This window comes from Nomia melanderi, chromosome 11 (assembly GCF_051020985.1).
Source record: "Nomia melanderi isolate GNS246 chromosome 11, iyNomMela1, whole genome shotgun sequence".
Taxonomy (NCBI): Eukaryota; Metazoa; Arthropoda; class Insecta; order Hymenoptera; family Halictidae; genus Nomia; species Nomia melanderi.
In genome coordinates, this window is record NC_135009.1 from 1050845 (window position 1) to 1076479 (window position 25635).

Here is a 25635-nt window from a genome sequence, read left to right on the forward strand (position 1 = left end):
TAGAATATTCCATTAAAAAAGGTCAAAGTGATCTTCAAAACTAGAAAATATAGAAGAAATAAGAATTGTTTGGTAAGTATAACTTAAATACTTCATTTATTTTATGAGAAAATTATCCATTTATTTACAGATAAAATAAATAGATAAGAGTTCAGATATTCTCTTGGATGAAATTTCCTGACAAACTAGTGAAATAAGTATAACACAGTATTTTTGTTATGATAAAAAGACCATCACTTTACGTAATACTTTCAACTTGGCTAGTTGCCGATTCGCAAGTTAGCATTTCGTTAAAAAAGTCGACCTTTTTCAAGGATTTTACGATCATTTTCGATCAAGATTGTGGCCAGATTAGATCTAAATAACCTGCACGTTCTGTATTACAAACGTGGGGCCCTAGCTTTAGGCAGAAATGTTATTTCTGCTCCAGATACGTTCATTTTTGTAAGAGGGATTGTCTAAAAGTATGCTCGAGAGCCTCGAGCAATAATCATAAATATGCATAACCACTTCCTTCGAATGCCACGTAACATTAGGTATGCCCGGTCTTAAAAGGAAAGAGTAAAACGTGAACGGTAATGGCGCGAGCCGTATGCATAAATCACGTGTTGCTTTTATTTATTTCATACGCACGCCATCGTGCTTTATTTGGTGTAACGGGATAGCTATAATTCAATTCATAATAGAAGAAACAATATGCGAACAAAGAGATCAAGCCTGAATATACTCGTTGTTGGGGCTATTTTAAGACGTCAAGAACCATATACTTTATTGGGAGATTTATCTATCAGTTACCTTTGCTATTTTTCGATAACTTTTGCATACGAAATATTTGTAGAAAGAAACGTATTGGCTTATCGTTTCTAAATTTATGAAACCATTGTTACTTTAACTGAAATACGATATTTATTTCAATTTATTGTTGGAAAATATTTTTAGTGACACGCAGAGTATGAAAAATTAAGTATTCTAATTTGATAAACCTAAGAATAACGAACTCATGTTTGTTAGTCACTAGCTGATAATATAAATCTTGGCAAAATATTTCCTGTTAAACGTACAGTAGAACTCCCTGTAAGGCGATTGAAATATTTCGTATTACACAGTTTCACGTTTACGGATATCGTGTGAAATTCCCCATTTGGGCATTGGTCCATCAAGTTGATTCTTTACTTCTATCAGTCTCTTACGGAAAATCTCACTTCCATAGTTATTTTTCAATGATTTTTTAATTGTGTTATAGAGGGCCCTACTGTATTAACACGAAATTACTGCAAATATACATGTTTTCCTGTTATTAACTGTATAAGAAGATCCTTCTTAATTTCCTTTCGTTTTTAACTACATATGATAACATCTTATAATTCTAAAACTTTTTGACAGTTGTTATAAGGGGTTGGTGAACGATTTTGTAGTGTTTTCCTTCCAACAGAAATTTGTTCAAGAAACAAAATTTTGTATAATGTTTTGTACATCACTTTAAGTTTTTAATGTCAATAATTGTTTATAAAGTGTAACCGGAAAGTCAGTGCAGTATAGACGGCCATTTAAAACATCCACTTTGAAGAGCTGAAAATGCCCCTCAACGTTAAGTGTTGAAAGCATGTTTTTTATATTTCTGAAACTACAAGGTGTAGAAAAGAAATTTTTTTTAAATTGGATATACCTATGTAAATATAAAATCTGAAAAATATTAAGAATTTATTCATGTAAACTATATATAAACGCTATTCATAGATAAGCATATTCAATTTTCAATAAGCAAACTACCTCCTTACTTTATACTGTACATATTTCGCGTTTTGTATAAAAACTGTTTATTTGGAAATGTATTAATTTCTACCATCAAACGAAATAAAGTGATCATTGCATAAATTTCAATGTTAAAATATTATTCATTAAAAATAGAAACTACTATTCTTCGTAACTATAATAGGCTACTTAATTATCTATATTTAAAAAATATAGCAATAAAATAATACATATCTATCCATGTGTCAATGTGGAATAAAATATGATAGTAGTAAAAATAATAGTAAACATTGATATAAATTATTAAAATAATTTTAATTTTCTGCTTTAATGGAATAATAGTATGAGATTTTTGTTGTCCTAATATTCATTTGGATAAAGATGAGATTATATAATAATTTTGTTATTTTATCTTTTTATTCCTACTAAACAATTTTTTACATTTATTATGCAAATGATATTTTTATTTCTAAAACATAAGTGTCAACTTCATGAAATTTACTGCATACATCTTCAACTTTGACTTTCTATATTGTAATTAATATACGAAAACTCAGTATAAAGTCAGATACATTAATGGCTCAATTAACATTAACGTGATATTAAGAAAGAACAAAGAGCATCAAATATTTTTGAGTACTAAAAGATTAGGTACAGTTCTACGGTAATATATTTATTATACATCTGCATGAAGATTTCTTTCTTTGTAAATATTGCAACACTCACGTGAGTTAACGTGAAATTCGAAGTAAACTGAAAAATTATTAGATCCACGTGTTATACGTTTATTCAAAATAATTGAACTGGCTATCACTCCTAGAACTGCCCTACATATTTATTATATAACGTATATACTGACACATAAAACGCAACAAAGTGAAAATTGTAGCGAAATGTTGATTAGATTTTCATTTTATACTGTTCTCTTGGTAATTTTTGCAACCCAAAAATCTAAGTTGACATAGTATTTGCAATATAAGTTTAATAATACAAATGTTAATAACATATAATAAAAAACCTGAATAAAATCTAATTAATCTCAAAGTTTAACGAAGCTGAATATAAACTTAATGTTCCGTTTCAGTTAATAAATCTATTAATGAATCAAACAAATGTTTTTTCTAATTTCAGCTTTTACACATAGGTACATCACATAAATATGAGTGTGTACAAACATGTATTCGCAATTTAATGAATGATTGCCAGAGTTTGGAAAACGTTTATCTATACATAATGTTACATAGTATTATCGATACTCTCAATTAATATCTTTATTTTTAATAATGTTGTCAATTTTATGTACGGGAGCCTAGTCCTGATAAGGATCTATCAACTCTGCTATAATACTACAGACACATGCATCAATTTCTGCAGTCATTTAGAATATATTATGTTTGTAACTGATTAAACTCAAAATTCGATTGAAAAGATATCATATGAAATTTTAAAAAAATCAAAATTATCAGGGTGTTTCACTTTTATTTCGTTCAACAAAGTAATTCTATGATTAAAAGCATATTCGATGATTAAAAATAGGGGAAAAATATTATACAAACATAAGATTATAAATGTGTTATTAAAAATTTATAACAAAAATACCAAAATTATACACAATGGATTTCTCGTTTGATCTCCTATGAAAATGTTGGCAATATTTAATTATACTAGAAAAGTCATGTTTCCGTTTAACGGATATTATAACTACGCATGTTCCGCGTGGGAAGACAATAGATTCAATTTATCAACAGCAACAAAATTCACAAGATCTACAAAATTCGCTTTGAACAGGAACAGTAATAAACATGACTAAAATCAATAATACGAGAAGCTTGTCACTTATAACTTCAGTATTTTTAATACAACTTTTTAAATAAAGCATTTAAAAACCTATGCTTATATAACATTTAAAAAATTTTCATTTTTAATTATAGAATACGCTGACATCGTTTGTCAATATAAAACTGAAACACCTTGCATATATTATTCCTTACTGTATAGCACGTATTTGTCCTTACTTTGTTTTTCAAACTTACCGAGGAACAAATGGATGACTCACTGACAACTATATAATTACCACATTCTAATATAATCTAATCTATCTTTCTACTTACATAAGTTGATCTTTTATGATGAGTCACTTATGGAGATATTCACTGATATAATAGATTGATTCTAAAATACAGTTAAAATAACTTTGTAGGTGATAATTTTAGAAAAGATAATGCAATATTGACTACTATATATTTTAGAAACAGCATATTTGCAGATTACGCACTATAATAATAAAAAAAATTGAATATAATTATATTAGTTTCTTGCGTTAAACTTTTCATAGTCATTCCATTTTTACATAAATAAAATATATATACTTCTTATTTTTGTATGATTTTACGATATGAAAGTCAACAAAGCATGTATTACTTATTCTCTAACAAACTGTGCAAATCATTCCGAGATCACAGTAATTGCTTTATTCATCAATTTCTGTAATGTAATATCATAAGTGTTCAATAGCCTATAAGAAACATATAAGGAGTTTCTTGTACACTGATCATCTCTAATACAAGCACCACGAACTTATCGACAAAAAATCCATCTGTAAACTCTGAAGATAAAAAGCGATTAAGCTTACATTCAGCAAACTTATTTCGAGCAATATGCTACAATGAACCGTAAAGAATCTTAATTAGAAAATAAGCTATTACTGACAAAATATTAATTATAATGAAATAACAAGATAAATAAGAATTGATTTAGAAAATTCTCTGTAATAAATTACTAAAAAGCAATCAATACTAATTCTATATACAAATTTATTATTAATAAGTAATTCCATGAATTTCCATATAGAGTTAGAATTGATTGCTTTTTAGTAATTTATTATAGGGAAATTTCTAAATCAATTCTTATTTATCTTGTTCTTTCATTCTAATTAATATTTTGTCGGTAATAGCTTGTTTTATAAACTATTTTGATATTTAATACTTAATGTGAGATTTGAGTGTCTGTCATTTAATTTCTTGACAAAATAATCATAATTCTCGAATGCAAAATATGTTTCAACGCGTATCGCAATGTTCCGATTTATTTTTATTCGTATTTGTTGAATTTCTCCATTTGTCCACTGAACATTAAATCTTTTATTTTTAGAAACATTTCAAACCTATGTTTCAAGACATCCTTTTTTATTCAACCGATTTGTTTAGTTGCTTCCAATAAGAACATGTAATTCCTAGGAAGAACACTCGGCACCTGTCTCGTCGTTTGCCTATCGCGCATGCTCGAAACCTGTACCAGATCAAAATATTCATCTGAACGAGCCCAAACGAAAAGACGCTCAATAATTCCCAAAGTGCGAGACCAATTAATATCTACTCAGAACTCGGCGGATTCGACATTAAAAACGAGTTCATTATCACTCGAATTACAAGCTTATCGCGTCGGTGTCGTGCCATGCAGATTGATTGAAGGTTCAAGAGTCAACACAAACCAGATAACTAATTATCACTCGGATGTCTCGAACAGAAAATAACCTGATATTTGTACGAAAAACTAAAGACAGTTTTAAATCGAAATAAATTGAAATTGAAATTTGAAATCCAATTCACTGATAGCAAAAAAATAAGCTCGATGTCGCTCGTTACGAGAGTCACAGAGCGAGAGAGTTAAAATACCGCGAGCGTCTGTTGCTTTCATTCTTAACCAGTAAGACATGCATCGCGTGCACTCAAGGCCCCGGTGCAGCTACGGCAACTATTCGATTCAGAAGCCGTGTCGATGAGTCATCGCTCCAGACTGTCAAAGTCGTGCGGGAGGAGACAGGTAGTCGCGGGAGTCGAGACACTCGACGCTCACCGCTCCAAAAATCATCGAGGCTTTTAATCTCCGTTTATTCCCAGAGAAAAACGATAAACGGCACAACGAGATAAAAGATGACACGAAACGCGAAACGAAGAGGACACGTTCGCGCGTGGGTGTGGTACACAGGCACGTATATATGCATATATACAATGTTATACGCGCAAGCAGCACGTTCTCCGAGCGTGATCGATCGTGTCTCGAGGTCAGCGACGAAAACTCGTTCGAGGATATTCCGAGGGCGCTTGCCAGTAGCAACTGCACGCATCGACCTTGAGCGTGAACCTGAAAGAAATGTACGGAAAGGGAAGTAGCTAATTCAGCTTCGATTTACCCTGGAGCATATTGTGATCGGACTCCTCGTCCGCGAGGCAACGGACGCTGCCGATGGAGGACGACAGCAGACTCATGGTTCCCGGTTGAAGAGGACCCTGTCCTCCGTTCCTCGAGCCGGTTCGTCGTAGAACAAAGTCGATCGGCGACACAGGGGAAAAGCGCCGGCTAGGCTGCTGAGCTTACGTGGGATTGGCCGGAGAACAGTTCGAGCCCGGTGCCGGACCAATCGTTACCGAGTATCGGGTGGCCGGGTTATACACAACCGCCGAACGAGCCTCTACGAACGCACCTGTCGGCCGAGCATCCGGCCGACTCGGGAACGCTTCACCGCCGGTCACTTTCACTCGACGTGGAAAGGACGATCGCGATATCGTGCACGAACCACCTGCTGGCTGAGCCGCGTTTTCCTTCGTTTCCCCGGTCGTTTGTGATCTTTCCGCGAGGGGAATCCTCTTCACCGGGTTCGGAGCCTCGGGTCGAGCTGCTGCGGGGAGGACGGTGGCTCGATTCACTCAGTGGTCCCAGTGTCGCTTGCTCGCATCCCCGATTCTTGGGATCCTCCCTGATACTCTGCGTTGGTGGTCTGGCGGGATTAATTGATCGGCCGTTTCCGCGCACTAGCGACGATCGAAAGTAGACACCGTCTGTTGTCACCGGTGGTACAGTCGTCGCTCACCTCGAACGAGAGATGGAAAACGCGCGAGAGAGAACCCTGTCCAGCACCGTTGCTACGTCGTGAAAGACGACGACGCATAACGCGTGCAGGGACACAACCAAGCACCACCGAGCCCGCGATCAATAAGCGCTGCCACGGCGTCTGCGCCGACAATGCGATGCCACGCCGGACGAGAGGAGAGAGAGACAGGGACAACGGGCTGGCCGCCGCCGCGCCGCGCCGCGCGCGTGACGGCGTTTGAGTCGGTGTGCATCGGTGTGCGCTGCCCCGCGCACTATCGACGCCACGCCACGTCGCGCGCGACGCGTCGCGTATCGACGATTTAGGGTGCTCCCCCCTCGTTTCCCGCCGATCCTCGCCCTCAGAGGGAATGACTGCGTTAATTGGTTCTTCGGCTCCCTTTTTCCTCTGTTTTCTGTTCCTTCATTATCTGACGGCATAAACGGAAAAATCGACGATACCCCTCGTTTTGTTTTCGGTTTTCGTGCGTATTCGTACGTTCGGTTCGGTTCGGTTCGGTTAGGTGTCCGAGTAACTGAGCGAACGTTGCCAGAAGCCGATTTTTTGTATTCCATTTGTTTACCGGATTTCGGAATCACCGTGTTTATGTCGTGTCCGCATATTTTTATTTAGGATTAAAATATATTATTATTTAGGATTAAAATTTTCTTTTGAGCTCAAATTTTTCATGCGCCATCATCGGTACTTCAGTCGAGCCGAAATATTTTTTTTTTCTGATTTTTACAGTTATTTAAAAATATAAAAGCACAAGAAAGCAAAACTCCAAGTTCATTGTGACGGCATTTTAAAAATTTGTAATATATTTCTTTCTTCTTTGGTACCTGTGATAGCCACATTTTTACTGTTTAAGAATCAATTGGATCTTTTTGTTCAAAATAAGCAAAATAGATCAAATCATAACAATCAGCAACGCACTTTTTTTCATTCCCAATCCACGGCAGCTATTTTTAAATATTATTCAATAAAAACATTTGTAATCTTTCTTCAAATATACGTAAATATTATAGTGTAAAACTTAAATTAATAAGTTTTACCGATTTTTCAAAAAAAGTTCGTTAAAAAGCGTAAAAAAATGCCCGCCACATTGAAACACACCTTAATATCACTATCAAAATTATTAAGTTGTCCTATAAATGCCTTTCACAGTTAAAATAGCATTATAAGGCTTCTTGAAGAATGAAAAAAACAATCAATCGGAACGAATTATATAATTCAATAATATGACTTCATGTACAAAATATTGTACACCCAGTATGTATTAATAAAATGAAAGAAATTCTTTGAACAAACCAATATATTAAAGTGTTTTACTTAAAGAATTATTTCACTTTTATGTATATATATTTAGCAATGCGAAAGTATCTAAGTAAGTACCTACTGCACGGTATTGTATCTTCACCCCAGAAAAAGAACGTATCCTTACATTCAGACGTACGGCTCACCACCGTATTCGATCTTCCATCTGCATTTTGCGAGTCGTGATTTCTTTTCCTGTTGGAAGAGATTCTTTGGAGATGAAGAATAAATTGAATATTTGGGGAGGATGAAAAGTAGTTCAGGGAGTAGTGACTTGCAGGATGTTGCACTTTTTAAAAATGTTACGGTTCGCGTGCAGCAGTTTTTTTATATTTCGTTATTCTGCGAAGACGAATAGTTCGAAAATGATTAGTTTGACAGATGTATTAAATAAATATCTATTTAATACACGTAAACTGAGGGGTTCATTTGCTGAAGCAGTTTCACAACAAGAAGAGTAAAGGAAATTGATAGAATAAAATAAATTGAGCACTAATAAAATGTTTTGGCGTCAAAGTTTGATAAAATTCGAGAAGTGGAGTTAATCTCTTCGACGTGCGAACGACGCAATTAATATACAATAAATTGGTTGCATTTCCCTCGGAAGCTCTCTGAGCTTATTATGATTGCCTCGTTGACTCGCTATCGAAAACTGTCTCTTTCTTTCCATTTTTAAAACATTCGTCTCCACGGAATTATTCTCTCTCTCTCTTTCTCCCCTTCTTCTCTATCTCTTTCGTCAAACGTACTTCTCTTCCACTCAGAGTCTCACGCGTATCTGCAGCAATAAAGCCATACGGTCTATCTGTGAATGTCGACAAATATTCGTTTTTATGAAAAATTCTATATATCTTCATTAAAGGAGATGTTCAAGTGTTTCCTCATTGCGTTTTAACCGTTCCACGCATGACTTTTCGATCGTTGAACCGTGACGAACGTAGGCTATACGAAACCTATGGGATTAGAAAGAATAAAATACGCCAACTAAAATTCAGTGTTAATGTATAGAGGTGGGATTTGAAATATCGAAGATATTGATCCACAGTTTTCGCTAATAGTAAATGAAATTGATTTAAAATTTCTCCAATAATATGATCCATTCGTACCTACATAATTTCCCATTTGTTATATAATTTTTAAAAAATAAGTATAGAAAGCATATCGGTACATGTACTTCAATATTTGGTTATTTAAAAATTATTATGATAATATATTCAGCCCTTATAGATTTTTTAGACGACTTTGAATTTACATAACACTTAATATGTAATAAAGAAGAGTTGAATGTTTGAAGAGAAGAATGACTAGAAAATATAATCTATCTATAAATAATATATTTTCGTTGTACATTATAATGAAATTGTTAAACTTGCAAAATGTATTATTCTACAAATATTTTACTTGTTTTCCCTTAATATTTTCTTGTGATTGTGATAATAAGAAATTAGTTTTACATTTCAAATAATATATATTATGTGAAGACCATGCGTGAATACTAAATAGAGTAGATAGAATTTCTAATTGACTCTGTTAAGTTCGATTTAAATGCTTATGAGGAGTTTCCTGAATTTTGATAATACGAGTACTTAAAATTTCACATATGAAATACTCTAGACAATCTTGCTTTTATGCGGTTGCTTTCAGATGAACTTGTTAGTTTAATGTACGATAACTAGTTGGCAGCAACTGGTGTTGAAACGACATATCGTATTCAATAGGAGTATTGAAAATATGGCTTGGCCTCTACTGAATTAGTGGAACACTGCTGCCATTTTCAATCTTCTTCTGTATAACCAATTGAATTAAAGATGATATTACTGTAGAAGCTATTATAGCAGCTGGGTAATCAAGATGAAAACAGTAATATCTTTTGACAAACTAGAAATGAATATAATTTATGCAATTAATATTAATAATTGCATTGTATATTCCCTACACGAATACAAAATGTTCTTAATATTACAAAATTAATGCACAAAAACGAAAATGATTTTGCAAGGAAAATGAAATTCTAATAGATTCACATATTAGATCGAAAAGATAGGAGTAAAAGTTTAAGATTTAGTATTTTTAAATATACATATGAAATGGATAATGAAATTACATATTTAAATCAATCAAATTTTGTTTGTAATATAAGACATGGTACAAGCTGCAAGTTTGCAAGAATAAGTTAATACAAAAAAGAATAAGAATTCTTCGATTGAGGATTTTATTATTAAGAAAATCGAATTAAAAAATTATTTATTGATAATAAATTTGCGGTATAGATTTACTTACGTATTTACAAATAAGTAGAAACGACGGGTCATGAACAGACACACCTGTTGATTTATATTTCATAGCGTACACCTTTAATGAATATCAAAATTAAATTTCTTCAAAACAAATTAATTAATCTCTCAAACAAAGCTTTATTTTTTCCGTAGTTTTTTACATACAGAACAACTGTTGTTATCATATACTTTCTATAATATTATATTATGTATACATATGTACAATATAAATAACCATAGTGCACGTTGATATATGCTACATAAATATGATAATATTATGTTTATATTCGATAAATGTTTAAAAAAATGGATCTACCTTTGATTTCGATAATTTTTCAATAAATATGTTATCAAGGTATTAGTTATGGGTTGTCGTTTATTCAAAAATATTATATCAGAATATGATGAAAAATGAATGAAACTTTAAGTTATTTTGTTAAAGCGAGAAATTTATAAAATTCCATTTTGTACTGCTAAAATTAATATACAACATTATACTACAACAATCTGTTGTGTACTGTTTGTGAATCATACAAAATTTCTATAGAATGGATTTTAATGAAAAAAGTAAACAGTAGATATGCCTATATAACTAAGGAATCTAGTTCAGTACATTTTATTAAATATAAATGTTGTTTGCAAAATTACGTTTATAGATACTTACTTACTCAGTACAATAAACTTTTACAACACCACTCAAGGTGATTATCTTGACAACATAGTAAACGATTATTTTATAAATATTTTTTTATAAATATCTACTTACCTTTCATTTTATATTGTTTACTATATAAAATAGATACTACTAAACGATTTATTAACGTTCCATAAAACTTAGAGATATACTTTTTGTCAGATGTTGTTATTTGAGTAGCTATCACTTTCGCGCCTCAAGCGATCGGTTCGAGTAACATTGGTTAAGGTGAGATTGATCGAATCGCCTCTCACCGCGACGTAGAAATATGTAGGGCGACTTTAATTGCCCGACTTCCTCTAAATTGCCAAGAACTAGTTATTTTCAATCTTTCGTAACATTGTGCTCCACTAAATGGAATAAATACTTTTCTTATGATAAATATCGATTACTAATGTTACTTCCGTACTGTGAATGTTATGAATGATCGCGCTTCTTTGGTTTCAGTTTAGAAACTGAATTACGCTTTTCTATTTTTATATGAAAAAACTGTAAATAGCGCGATCGTTCCGTTTTTCCATTTCTAAGCAGGTAATAACAAAAATAAAAATAAATAATTAAAAGGAAGACAAATGAATAAAGTTAATTTGATTCTACGAATCAAGTACTTTTAAACAGTGTAACGCAAAAGCGCGATCGCGCCGTTTGGCACTCAAACAGTTAAATTGTAGGTTCCACATAATTTGCAAGTTGAAGCCTTAATAAAAGTAGAGAGCGTTAAACATAAAATTAAGCAATTGATGTAAAGGAAAATATGTTCATGATTATTTATTTCGAATAAACATTTTATTAACCAAGATATCTGGCGTCGTTTTAAGTAACTTACCATCAAATAATTAAGTATAATTATGGAAATAACCAATTACGTTGTTTGGTTTATCCTTCTTGTATCACTAATTACGACATATAATTACGTACATTGAAGTTTGATGCATCTTCAGCAGAAGTAAGAAAGAAAAAGTCAGCTTTAATGTATCTCTCGAATGTGTGTCATTTAAAAGAAACAAAAAATAAGATATCTTGAATACATTTTTAAATATTTCAACGGTACGTTGCCTACTTACATGTTGCACAGAGGTTTATGTAAAACTATTTATGATAAATCGTTTGACATTAACAGAACGAAATATAGGGGTATGATTTAATCGAGAAGTAAATCATATATAGTTAAATATTCTTTTATGTAATTGTAGATTTTTAACATTTGAATTTATCTATTTATTTTCTAAATTCTACAGATTTATAGCGGACCTTAAAACAAGCATGAGGCAATTTTTTTTAAATTTCGATTCTTTAGGATAGGACTACCCCATAAATGGATACTATTGTTATTATGTTTTCCGGTTATATTTTTAAAATTACACTAGATAGATAAAAATTGAATTCTTTTTAGACGTGTATGATCAACAAACTTAATTATCAAAGTGATTTTTCTTATTTTAAAATAATGCGCGCGATGTGTTGTTTATAAAATATTAATATAATATAATATAGTTATATAGTAATATAATATTCATACAAGAAGAAAAATTGACTACTTCTTCCCAAAGTTAATTTCCAATTCATAAAATAATTAAATAAAAACACATTTTCAAGATAAAAATAGTAATACTAATTATGGCTTCAAAATGATAGTTATTTGTTAACAAAGATCAATGAATAAACAGGTTATTTTTTGTTACTATGCAGTAAAATTATGTTGCTCCTGCAATTTAAATGTTTCACGTTTGTTTGCAAAATTGGAACTTGATAGGAAAATTACACTATTGACTTATATATGAAACCAAGTTTTAGAGTACCTATATGGTTACTTGAAAATAGTTTTAATAATAGTTGCTTTTCGTAGTCAAAAAGGGAAAACACGAACGTTTAATTATATTTAAATCAATTATGAAGTAAATGATCCGAATCGTTCGGGACCTTGGTATGGATTGACTGTCGATGTTGATGATTGTTGTTACATATGTTAATCGTCAATATGAAGGAAGAAAAGAGTGAGAGAAAAGATATTTGTGACCAACATACATCACAATGATATGGAAACCCTTTCTCGTGTCTAAAATTATTTTAACTTTAGTTAAAGATTTGTGGTGATAGTATAGTAGCTTGTTGAATTATTGTTAATGATGATGATTTTTATGCTGACACTTAAATATTAAGGTGACCTTGCATTTAAAAAAAAATTCTTTTTTTAATTTTTTATATTGATGTTTGTAGAAGACTAAACACTGATTTACTTTTATTGGAAACATTTTATTGTTAGATCAATGAAAATTCCTAAAAATGTGATGAGAATGCAAGTGCTATAAGGAGTGACTCGCGCTATATTGTGATTTATTATACTTCTAAGACGTCGAAACACTTTGAGCGTTTACTATGTAATTGAAATCGGAATTAAACCAAAAGCTGCTAGAGGCTACACTTGAAATTTGTATATTTCTTTTAGTAATAGTCTACACTTTCATATAAAAAGAGTCTGATATTTCAGACTTTTAAACATTTTTTTTTAACTGTTCTCAAAGCACAAGTTGTTATAAACATAGCGACACTGAAGCATGGATTGAATAATGCTCATGAGATAATTAAATAATTAAACTACACTCATCGTTACGCCAAAGTTTGGTTACAAACCTATGATTTAATGTTTTACAATAAATACTTAACAATGTTAATTTTATTTTAAAGGGTACAGTAGGATAAAGGAGTCAAAAGTGCCCTTAGATCGATTTTTTTTCGAGAAAATTTCCTTCGATAGCTTACCCATAGAAAACATTGTAAGCCAATTTTCAGCTCTGTATTTCAACTAGAAGGGTAGTTGTATTTCTCAAACAAATACAGAAAAGTACAAAAAAATCGAAATGTAAAATAACCGAAAAAAAGTAAGAACGGATATACGATAGCAATTTCAAATAGTTATTTTTGGAACTTTTTCAATTCCTGCTTTTAACCACCAGAAACGAATTTTCAGATCACTGTGCAGCCGCTAGCGGAATACATATCACCAAATGCAAATTATATTTCATATTTGGTCGACGCTCTGTGTATTTTTATTAAATACGATATACACATTTATCACAGATGTAAGTTAATAAAACATATTCCCTTCTCTTAATTTACTTTTGTACACACTGAAAGTCTCCTTATGATAAACCTACACCACATATTTTCAGCTACAATCTTATATAAAAGGACTTAAAATAGTTAAGCAATGTGTTCTATTTAAAAAACATGTTGTTTTCAAGATAGCTAATATTGTCATGTGCATAAGGTAAAATAACTACTTTCATTGATTAAAACAATGATAACTAAAATCGACAGATAAATTACATAAAACAGGTGTTAATTAATCGTAAATAATTAATTCCAGTGTACTTGGGAAAATTTATTTAATAAACATTATAAAATTTTGTTTCATTACCCATATACTATTCATCTACTGATATCGCAAGCTTATTAAATGAATCGTTTATGGACAGTAAAAGCGATGCTGTGTAAGAAGTTAAGACCATTCGACGCACAAGAAGTTATTCATACACGATTTACCCACATATAAAAGAAAATGGCTTATGAACTTTTCAAACGCGTTTACCGCGGCAGCGAAAAGCGTGCTGTTATTACATCACAAAGCCCGTCCTGGAATGAAAGTGCAAACATTGTGCCAGCAACAATTCTGCATTTTGTAATTCCTTGACGCGAGATGTGTCGTGTTGCGACAGACTCGTGCGAATGTAGTAACATATAACGTAACAGTTCGCGATTGAATCGTATGTGGAGCTGTATACTGTCCAAGCTATTCACCACCTGGAAGAATCGAAGGTCATCGTGACACATTAGAGAAGGCAATGACACTATCAGTGCGTTCACAGTCCTGACAACTATCCCACGACATTCTTGAACAAAACTTTTCGCAAGAATCGTGGATATACCTCGTAGTAAAACCTCGATTATCTGATTTAATTGGGCGAGTAACAGTCCAAAATAGATACTCGAGAAAGAAACTGTTCAAAGCGTACTTGCAAAATTCGATGTACAAGGTGCCCCACGGAATGGGGACAACTCGTATCTTCCACGTGGATAGAGGTAGAAAAATATGTTATTAGACAAAGTTAAATGGTATTCAATAAAGTGTAACCTGAAAATAATGTTATGCATTACTGTATCTGGAAACTGCAATAGCACTTTTTTGTTCATAGAAAAGTCTATAGTTTTAAGTGGATGTAGATTAAGTGCAGTACAGCTTTTAACAATCTACTTTTAATTTTCTGATATGATTTTAATTGAATTCACTCAAGTACAAAAAAGGATTACATTATCTACCATAAAAATTCATTTTCGTAAGAGGCAAATGTGAACGTTAGAGTGAAGATGGCTGACCATCACGACTTGCCGCATCGCAGCTCGAAAGCGAAAGTTCGAAGCGGAAATGTTAAAAAGGAAAATTTCAAGGAAAGTCTGGAATGAAGGAGAATGTTTAAGAATGTTCGATTGGAATCGGTTAACCCTTGCCCTATAATTTTTTTCTCAACTCTGATCGATACGACTACTTTGTCATTAATAATTTATTGAAAAAAAAAGAAGAAAACTTGTAGGCATATCCTTTATCTCTGTTTGTTCTTAAGTATTATAATTGATTACAGAAGAACAATATTTACTTTAAATTCGAATGAATCTAGTAATGTTTATGTTTGTTAAATCATGTTGGAAATCTTCAGCACGAGTCTGACACGTTATTATCAGGAAAAGGGCTAAGAAGTGATTTATGAAAATCCGATGTACACACGTCCTGTTCAATTAAAATCATTACAAATTCAAATGTAAATAAAGGATTGTGTTTACTATATACGATTGACGTGGCAGAACTCATGCGAATTTTATTCTGATAATGCTGAGAATAATATAGACTGATAAAATTAATAATTTCTTAGGTATTTCGCTGAACTATAAATACTGATAACGTTATAGTAAGAGTGTACTTTTCTGTATGCTAATGATGACAATGGTAACGTGTTTTCTTTTCATGCAAATTTTTAAAGATTAAACATAACGAATAACGGGTCACTGTTATTGTTGACGCTAGCCATTGTGCGAAAAATTGTCGAGCCTTGGTGTCGTTTGCATAGCAACATGCCGACTAATTTTCAAACTTGCAAGGGAACCTTTGCCACTGACACTGCGATTTTGATGACAAGCATGTGAGATGTAGTTCAGAAAAAGATATTTCACACATACTTTTTCTTATCGGTCAACACCTACATTGAAGGGGTTGGAAACACTTCACAAAGTTGAGAGTTAAAAATATAGTTTTTAAAGTATCTCTGAAACTAAGGGGTGTAGGAAAGAAATGTTTCTTAAATCGTTCGTCTACGAATAAAGAATTTAATCGCATGAGAAGCACGTTTTAAAAGTCATTTTTTAAAATAATATATTAAAAATTGTAATTTTGTATGAACTTCCTGTTAATTTTTCGTGTTAAAGATTTTTCTATTGTCACATAAATTTGTATGTAAGAACTTTGGATCAAAACAGAGGATACGTGTTTTTGGAATTTTTCATTCTTTATCATTTAATCATAATTATACGACGCATCATTTTTTCCTGGCCCCTGTGGAGAAAAGTGTTCGGAATTGTTTTGTTGATAGTACTATTAGATTGTACAATGATTTTGCTAAACAAAGTTTATTATAAAGAACAATATCACGTTTCATGGTATTTGTTGATCCCCGCAGCTATAAGTGCAACACGGTATCAATCCCCTAGACGGTTTAAACGGTCGAAAAATCTAAATATCCCTAAAAAGTCGCTAATTACAAAAATAAAATAGTAAAATTAATATGAAATTTTAAACAATTGGCTCCTATAATTGATGTAATTATTATCTTGTTAATTGGAGGGTGAGTTAATTTTTCGTGTTGTTTGTGTACTTGGATATAACTCTTCTGAGTACTTATTATTTAGTAATATAGATATTTGTGTAAACAAATGGGTTTGCAGGAAAAAATTAGAATTTTCGTGAATTTAATTTTTTTGTTACTTTCAATCTGTTTAATTTCTTTGATAAATAGTAATAAGCTCTCGGTGATATTAGGTTTCATTATTCTGTATAAATATAATAAATATAATAACTTAAACAACCATTGCCACTTATAATAACTTAGTGTATTAGAATCGAAAATACTGATATTGTTGTGTTAAGATAAAAAATATTTTTAACAATCTCATATGTTTTAATTAATATAAGGATACGTGTGTATTTGAATTGACTCGTCCGAAGGTATCGACACTTGAAAAGATAGAACTGCACTCAGCCATATCGGTGAAAACATGCAAAAAGTTACTTTCTATTCGCACGCATTTCTGTCCAGCTAAACTAGAAGCCAATGATGGCATGTATTATTTATGGTGCTAAACATTCACTGTGAAATAACCAATGTGCCTTAGAAGATTCTATTACGCAAATGGTATGTAAATGTCTCCTTCGCAAGTGTATATTATTATGCTTCCAGTTATGTACAGGGTGTCTATGTTGACTGGATATGATTAAATATCTTATATGATATAAAGTGATATGAAGAGATTTTTTCTAACAAATTAGATACTGAAGCAAACTCTAAGATTAATAAAATTCTTGTAAATGAAATAATATAGTTTTTTTATTCATAATATATTAATATTGATCAAATTTAACGAAGTACTACACATTGGATAATTGCAACATCGGGGACCTCTTTATAATTGCAACATCGTCATCTCCACCATATCCCCTCTAGCTTCTTTTTAAGCACAAAAATGCTCGACAACCGATCGCAGTTAAAGGGCGTAACATGATCCAACTATTGTCGAACTCGACGATGTGAACATCCTTTTCTTCTCTATTCGCAGTCTTTTTCTATACCTAATACTTCAATCGCTTATTATACAAGTAATTAGGATCGTAATTCTATCGTTTTTGATGTAATTTTAATCATAACAACATAAGAAACGTGATGGTGAAAGTTTCATCCGTCAGAAGTCAAAAGTAAAGAAGTTTGATTTTTGAGTTAAAGGCCTCAAGCTGTAAATGAATTATACAAGTATTTATATAATATTTTTTTATACTAATTATTCTATAACATATTCAAAACTATACACGGATTGATTGATTTGCAAAAATTGTTTAATAAACGACAATAATATAAGGATTAGCTTGAAATTCAGCAATGTCCGAATATTTTCTACATTCACTGCATATACATAAATATGGAGGATATTTGAGCCAATATTTAAATGAGTTCGGAATTCTAGTAACATATTTTCTAATAATTCATGTCATATGATAATAACAATTTTAGTTGTTAGGAAAGGTTTTTAATATGACATATATATTTACATTTTAACTTCTTTACACAATAATGTGCAGGTATTGAATGTAATCAAGAATCTTTTTCATATAGCATCATTTTCAAACGTAATTTTTCGAAGTACCTACATATCTACTTTTTTATAAATTTCGCTTCATAAGTATTGTTTTAGAGAAGGAAAATGTTCTGATTAATCTTTGATTTGACACGTATTAATAGTACGATAGATGGACATACGTATAGTTGATCGCACAGCAAACATGTGACACGCAATGACCTAACTCTTCAATTTTTCATGATTTCACATACCTAATTGCGCGTTTCTTTATAAAAGTCGATTCCTTGAATGTTCGCGTATAAAAGTATTGTTTAAGCTATTTAAAAACTGAAGGTATCATAAGATATTTACATTTTTGAAGTGTAGTTCATGTTTTCGATTAAAGAAAATATTTAAATATTCCATCTTTAAAGAATATTTAAGCAATTATTATGCCGTTCTTTTATGTTTTTCATAATTAAATTACTATAATCGCTAATCAATTTTAACTGATTTGTATTAACTTGCTTTAAATTTGTTTACTATAGGAAGATGGAAAGAGTATATTAAAGTTGAACGAAATGTATTTGTCTGATTACATAGTATAATATATGTAATACCTACTGAGATAATTCAAATCTAATGTAGTTGATTCAGTTACAAATTATGTTTTATAATTGTCAGTTATTACTAAAGTAGAATTGAAATTGAGCCGATTACAATGATTACAGTAATTATTATAATTAATAATTACTAATAGTAGATAATTTTCAACCGAATAACATATTGCGTTTTAATATCTAGTTTTAATATTTAGTCAGAATATATTCTGCGTAATTTAGCAATATACCCCATTTCAAAATATCAGATTACATGTTAGATACTAAATTATTTCTTCCTGGAAGTTTTCCTAAGATACTTTATCATATGCTATACTAGGTATATAATAGGGCAGAGTAGGGTAGAACAAAATACCAACTTTTTTTTATAGATGAGGAGCTCGTATCGAGCTCATATTGCAAGACATAGATCTAATAAGTCCTCGGTATAATTTGTGACTGGCTGCAGATCAGTACACAAGATACTTTCCAATTAAAAGCGTTAGAAAGATATTGAATGAAAAAGTTTTGATGTTACACAGCTGTTTGAAGCACTTTGTAAAACTTTCGATTGAAAATATGAAAAAGGTAAGCACAGCATTAGATTATACGTCCCTAAAGCTGCATTGTCCGCATTTTGACCCTCAAAAATTAATTCGCGACCCACACTTTGAGAACCTCTATCGTATAGCATTACACTCAAAACAATTAACTCCAATTTAAAATGTCCCACATTTCTCCACTTACAGAATTGTTTGAATCATTTAATGGTACCCTCCGTACCAAACTACTTTTGCGGGAACACTTTATTAATACTCTCAGTAGTCATTAGACTATAGAAATTAATGAGATACCCTATATATACCTACATATATGTATACATATATGTATACATACGTGTAAGTATTTACATTTGCACCTGCGAAATTTGTTTTACGTTTTTCCTTCGATGAATAAGAAACTAAAAAAAAAATGTAATATCTCTCAGATAGTAGAATTTTCAACTTTATATTTGAAATATGATAGGTAATAGACGTTAAATAAATATCAAATGTTATACATACCTACAGAAGTACTTTTGAATACGTTCCTACTTCATATTGAAGTAACACGAAATATTTATCTGCATATATTATAGACAATGTCAAATTCAAATTCTCATTCGGTTTATAATATAATTTTACAACATTAACCATTTAAATTCTATACCATAGATACTACGTTATCTATCATCTTATTATCTTATTGTCTTATTACCTTATTATCTAAAATTATATCATAGGTATTACATTGATTTCTTTTAAATCATTCGTGACAAACAATCGAAATAGAACTCAAAAAAATAAATAAATAGATACGAATAATGAAGTTGTATAGTATCTTGAAAAATCAATAGTCTGCGAAATGTTCTAAAAAAGTCTTTATTAAACGAACTGTTTAATACTTTTTTTAGTACATATTACACTTTATACATGATGTCTCTACTTTTTCGTAGTTATATAATGAGAATACGTAGAAAATATCACGGATCATTCAAGGTTTCTTTGTCTCAGAGGAAAATGTTCCTAAATGTATTGCTGTCCTATGTCAGCACAGACTCGCCACGCAATTTTGATGAAATAGCTATACATTTAATTAATCTTTCGCTACAATTACTCAAAATGTCATAATCATAAATACAGATATATAAGTACAATTTTGGCACTTTTCAAATGTTCTCAAATAAATTACATAATAAAGTGAAGTGCCGTATAAGACGACAAAAATATTTAGATTAAATAATGTTGTCACAAGTTGCAGAGTGAAAAACCAAGAACACTTTTAAACACAAAGTTTTAACCTTATACGTTGGCAACCAATTCAAAACTCTACAGAGTTTCGCGTAAACAATTTTGTCTTAAACCATTTTTCAAATAACCAAATTCGGTACTGTAAAAGTAGAAGTTTCACTCTTCGAGAAAATCCCCTGAGAATCGTTGTAGGATTTTTTTCACAAAGATACCAATAGTTCCAAATTCTAACAAATTCTTTTATTGATTTACTTAATCTCATTGATTCCAACACATTCGTCAGCTATTACAAGTAGTCACATGGATGAAACCGTTGTACAGTGGCCAAAAGCAAATTTCAAAAATTTCACCTAAATTGAAACATTTTTTTCCCCGAGATAGTTGAATGTGTGAAGAATAAGGTAGCAACAGTTCTTCTTTATTCCTGTGCTCACAAACTGCAACGTTTTGTTGAAAGTTTGGAGTTTCCGTTACACGATTTGCTCTCCTAATCCTTCGAAGCATGTTCGTATATTTTAAAAAATTGTGTACACTTGTAGCAAACTGAAAGTTTTACAAGTACGTATAAACTATACTTCAAATAATACTTCGTCGTTTTATTATCCATTTTTCCGTAATTATTGATATTTACGCGTTATTTATAATCAATGATATTAGTTACAAGTATAATACTTCATGAATGATTTCTACTTGTTTCAGGGTGAGTCCTGGGCTCCTTCCAAATCCTATCATATTTAGCGAAGGTTTATGTTTATTATACAAGCAAATTATTTGCTCTTTTTTAGAGCATTTTTTCTATACATCGACACGAACCGTTTGAGCACTTAACCGCCACCGATTAATTATACAATTAATATTTATTAGACTTTTCTATAATACATAATTGATCGTTATTAGATGCTACACCGTATTGTATTATTATTATTTATTATATGGAATATAATATAAGACATTCTATATAAACATACAATTTTTTATACAAGTATATATAATTAGCAATATTTACTATTTATTTTGTTTATTATTGATAGAATCATACAGTGTATGAATCGTTTAATAAACAACTATGTAAATATACAGATCAAATTGACAGATTGTCAGAAGAATGACATACGACGTACAACGATGTTTCGAGAAATACAAAAATCATGCACACGCCAAATTCACTCGCAACACTTATATCAGTTACTTATATAGATTACATTGGTGAACACGATTTTCGTTACAGAAGGTTTAATGAATGATCTTAATAGTATTTTTCATGCCGAATTCAAACGTGCGGTCTGTGTCTGCATCGCCCACAGTTTTTGAAAAAATCAATTTTCAAAAAACCTCAATTTTTCAACTTTGAATTTTGTATTTCAAAATTTTTCAGTGCTATTCGTCCAACAATTATATACTTTATAATTGAGTAATTGAGTAATTAATTGAGTATAATATTATTTATTTATTATAAACAAAATTCGGTACACAGTTGCTTTTAACTTTGACCGATTGAAAAGGCTAAATCAACCACTGTGCGTCGATTCGACGGGTCGCAGGAACTTCCTCCGTCGAAACTCAAATAAATCACGATCGACTGTTTTCCCAGACAGTTGGTCGTTCAGTGAAAACTAGGATGGCATAGATTTTCTTTGAAGTGCGCGAACCATTTGTACAAACACAGTGGCCAATCGGAATGTAGAAAACTAGTATGAAAGTAGGTGACACGCGAGATCATATGAATTATCATACGTAATTTCCTCGGTTGTATGCGCATAACATGCCTCTCGTGTAATCACACTAACGCCCGGTCGGAGTAAAAGTACGCGTTATTCAGTGCTTTCGTCATGTCGTCGACAGTTTCTTGACACAACGTTGTTTGCGGAAGAACGGAAAGGTCTACGGTCTTTCCGGAATTGGCTTCGCGGGATTCTGTAAATTTTCTGTGATTATCCAATATATCTTCCGCGAACGTGACTCAAGGCTAGATTGCAATCAGCATTGAAACATTCTCTTACCTCGATCGATGGTCTTTCCAATCGCAGCAACCTCGTTATACATACTATTTTCTTTAAATGCGATCTTATGGTACAGGTAGCTTTCGATTAGTGCGAATAATAAATTCCAGAAATTGATCGCATTATTCGAATATTTGAAATATAAGAATTGTAAAAATATATTTTGTACAGTGTTGTGCGAATATTTTACCATACTGGAATCACGAACCTGCTATTTCATTTACTAAAAACATTCTTTCAATAAATATTCAGAATAAAATATTTTTTAAGAAGTGAATACAAAGAAATGATTAATGCAAAAAAAATATATAATAATAGAGTTTCAACTTAAAAAAAGTGCAGTTGCATTTTGCAATTATATGAACGCAGTATGATAGAGTTTGTCAATTTGCAAAAATTTCCTGTACGATTTTCTCCTAACTTCAACAGAAACAGAGTTACAGGCTGTCCTAGTTACTAGATTACACCTCGCATATCCCAAGGTATAATTAAAGAATCCGAATTATTGAGTTCGTGGATACCATCGAAGGATACAGATCGAAAAAAGCAGCGATCGTGTTAATCGAAATTCTGTTATACTACGATGTAAAGTACCCACGGGCAATGGTTGTATTTGAGAAATGCAACCTGACAGGAATAAATTGTACAAGCTGTTCAAATTATTTTTATAGATACGGGAATTATAATCTTCTTTAGTAATACGATTCACACAAAACGTTCCCCGTATAACAATCAAAATATATCATTCCATAGTTTTAATCCTTCAAAATATACTAAAAGTTTTTGACATAGGTACCTATTCATTGCCTTAATAAACTTATGTGGATATGAAAAAATATTAAGTTGACAGGAAAGTGTTCACACGTTCTTAAATAAAATTTAAAACAAATTTCACTTGATTAAAGTATATATCTTTAAATTGCGCGTTTCCCATCTCGTTCGACAACTTTCTACCACCTTTCAATGAAGATCCACTTTTTGGCCAATCCCATAATTCGTCGTATAAAGGAAGTAAAAGCACAGAATGCAATTATTTTGTAGGAATAACCTGTTCCAAAAATCACTATCTTGAAGGTTTTTCAGAGATGAGTATTATTACAATAAAGTATTTGAAAAATTATTATTTAAATAACATATGATCTTGTTTGATTTGACATCATCAGGAAATACAAAACTTCTCACTACGTGTTCTATGATAAATATGCATACGTTACATAATACTAGAACATAGGTCAATATAAGATCCTTTTTTTCTATGAATGTGCGTGTTTGAATAAATTGAGACATTTCATATTTTATTGCAATGAATAAACTGACAGAAAAAATTATTTATTAATGACACATTTCATTTGTATACAAGAGAAAGTTGTATTTCCTACATTATTTTTAAAATAATAATAATGAATTAATGAAAAGAACTCATTGTTTTAAATTGCTATTTTTTGTGTCTGTTTAAAATAAAATTTACTCAACCTTAATATTTTTCAAAGGTAGGACAGACCTTTGGATCTCCTACGTCCACTTAGAGAGAAATTAATTGCAAGTATATTAAATTACTCTCCTCAGAACAGAAAAAATTACATTTCCGACATTTTCTAAATAGAAAATAGTTTACAGAGGTAATTGCATTTAGAGATTAAAATAGAACACCCTGTATATAAAAAAAAAGTATCACGTAACGTGTATCTACAAATAATTCTTTCAAAAATTTTCATTCAAGTAATGTTTACCTATACAATTTATTACTTTGAAAATGAATATTTCTTTAAATAATAATTCTATAACATAGATGTTACTAGAAATCATTATAGAGAATTGATTATAATTTGCTTCTACAATAAAACTAAAACATAGATCTACGTAAAGATTTTATCGTTTAGTATCCATTACGTGCATTTGTATCTTAAAAGTGCTAAATATTCGAAATTATTGAAAAAAATCAAAAGTTTCACTTGAATGCTATAATAAACACGCGACGAAACCGAAAAAAGATTCATTGTTACAATTTTCATAAGGAGTACATATTAACCAGATAACTGCGTTCAACGATTGACAACTTACAGACGTTTAGGTATAGGCAATTAAGCCTACCCTAAAGTCTGTAAGTCGGCGAAAATATTTTACACTTTTTACACGTGCGTAGCTGAATAGGCTACCCTACCATAAACGCTGCCAGCCATGTCCCGTTAAGGCTTCTTCGGCCGCACGGTCAGCGCGGCTCGGAAAAAACATTCCAAATTATAAATTCACAATTTTTCCCCTGCCAAAAAATCGAGGCGACGTTGAAGAAGGGAATTAGCTCCACCCTCGAAGTTTCCAAGGGGTAACGCCTTTTCCGAAGACGAAGATAAATAAAACGAAAAGGCGCGAGGAAGCACACATTACCCGTTCTGCCTCCGAACACTCGACTACGTAAATAAATAACTTGTAAACATATTTGTCGCGAGTATTAAATAACACTTTACATCCCGACAGAGTATATACATACATTCACCTTAAAACTCTAAATGGAGCTAACTTTTTCAAGGATAGACTATCCATTTTTTTTTTTAGACAAATCTGTAATTCTTCTTCGTTTCGCTTTAGTTTTTCGTTAGAATATATTATAAGTGCATTTGGCCTGCATTTTACGAGTGTACACTTCATTATTTGATTTTATTGTACGCACAATAAGAGATTTTCGAAACTAAATTCCATACTCAAGGGATTAATCGTATCAAACGCGCGGTAGTTCTAGTCTTAATCAAGAATATCTATACAACTCACATAAAAAGTATTTTCAGAATATCTACTATATTATGCGATTTCCACCTGTCTCAGTTATAAATGTGCCTAGGTATATTGCAACATAGTATCTGAATATTTAGTATCCTGCCAGTAAGTTGCCCCGGCGTGTATAGTCTGAAAGAAACGCTTACAGGTTGTCATTTACGCTGCTACGACGGATGGAGCGCGTCATTAAC

At 31.5% G+C, this 25635-nt stretch overlaps 1 protein-coding gene across 3 annotated transcripts in view; it reads right to left on the reverse strand.

Moving 5' to 3' along the window:
• The window catches only part of centrocortin (cerebellar degeneration-related protein 2-like), a 200138-nt gene that overhangs the window by 143190 nt on the left and 31313 nt on the right, over positions 1-25635 (reverse strand). Inside the window, exon 1 of one of the 3 annotated variants that reach the window (XM_031978436.2) lies at positions 5945-6859. The exons of the other annotated variants lie outside the window; for them this stretch is intronic. Coding sequence (XP_031834296.2) covers positions 5945-6020 — 76 coding nt within the window. The 5' untranslated portion in view covers positions 6021-6859. Of the gene's footprint in view, positions 1-5944; positions 6860-25635 lie in introns of those variants that run through there. 3 annotated transcript variants of the gene reach the window in all.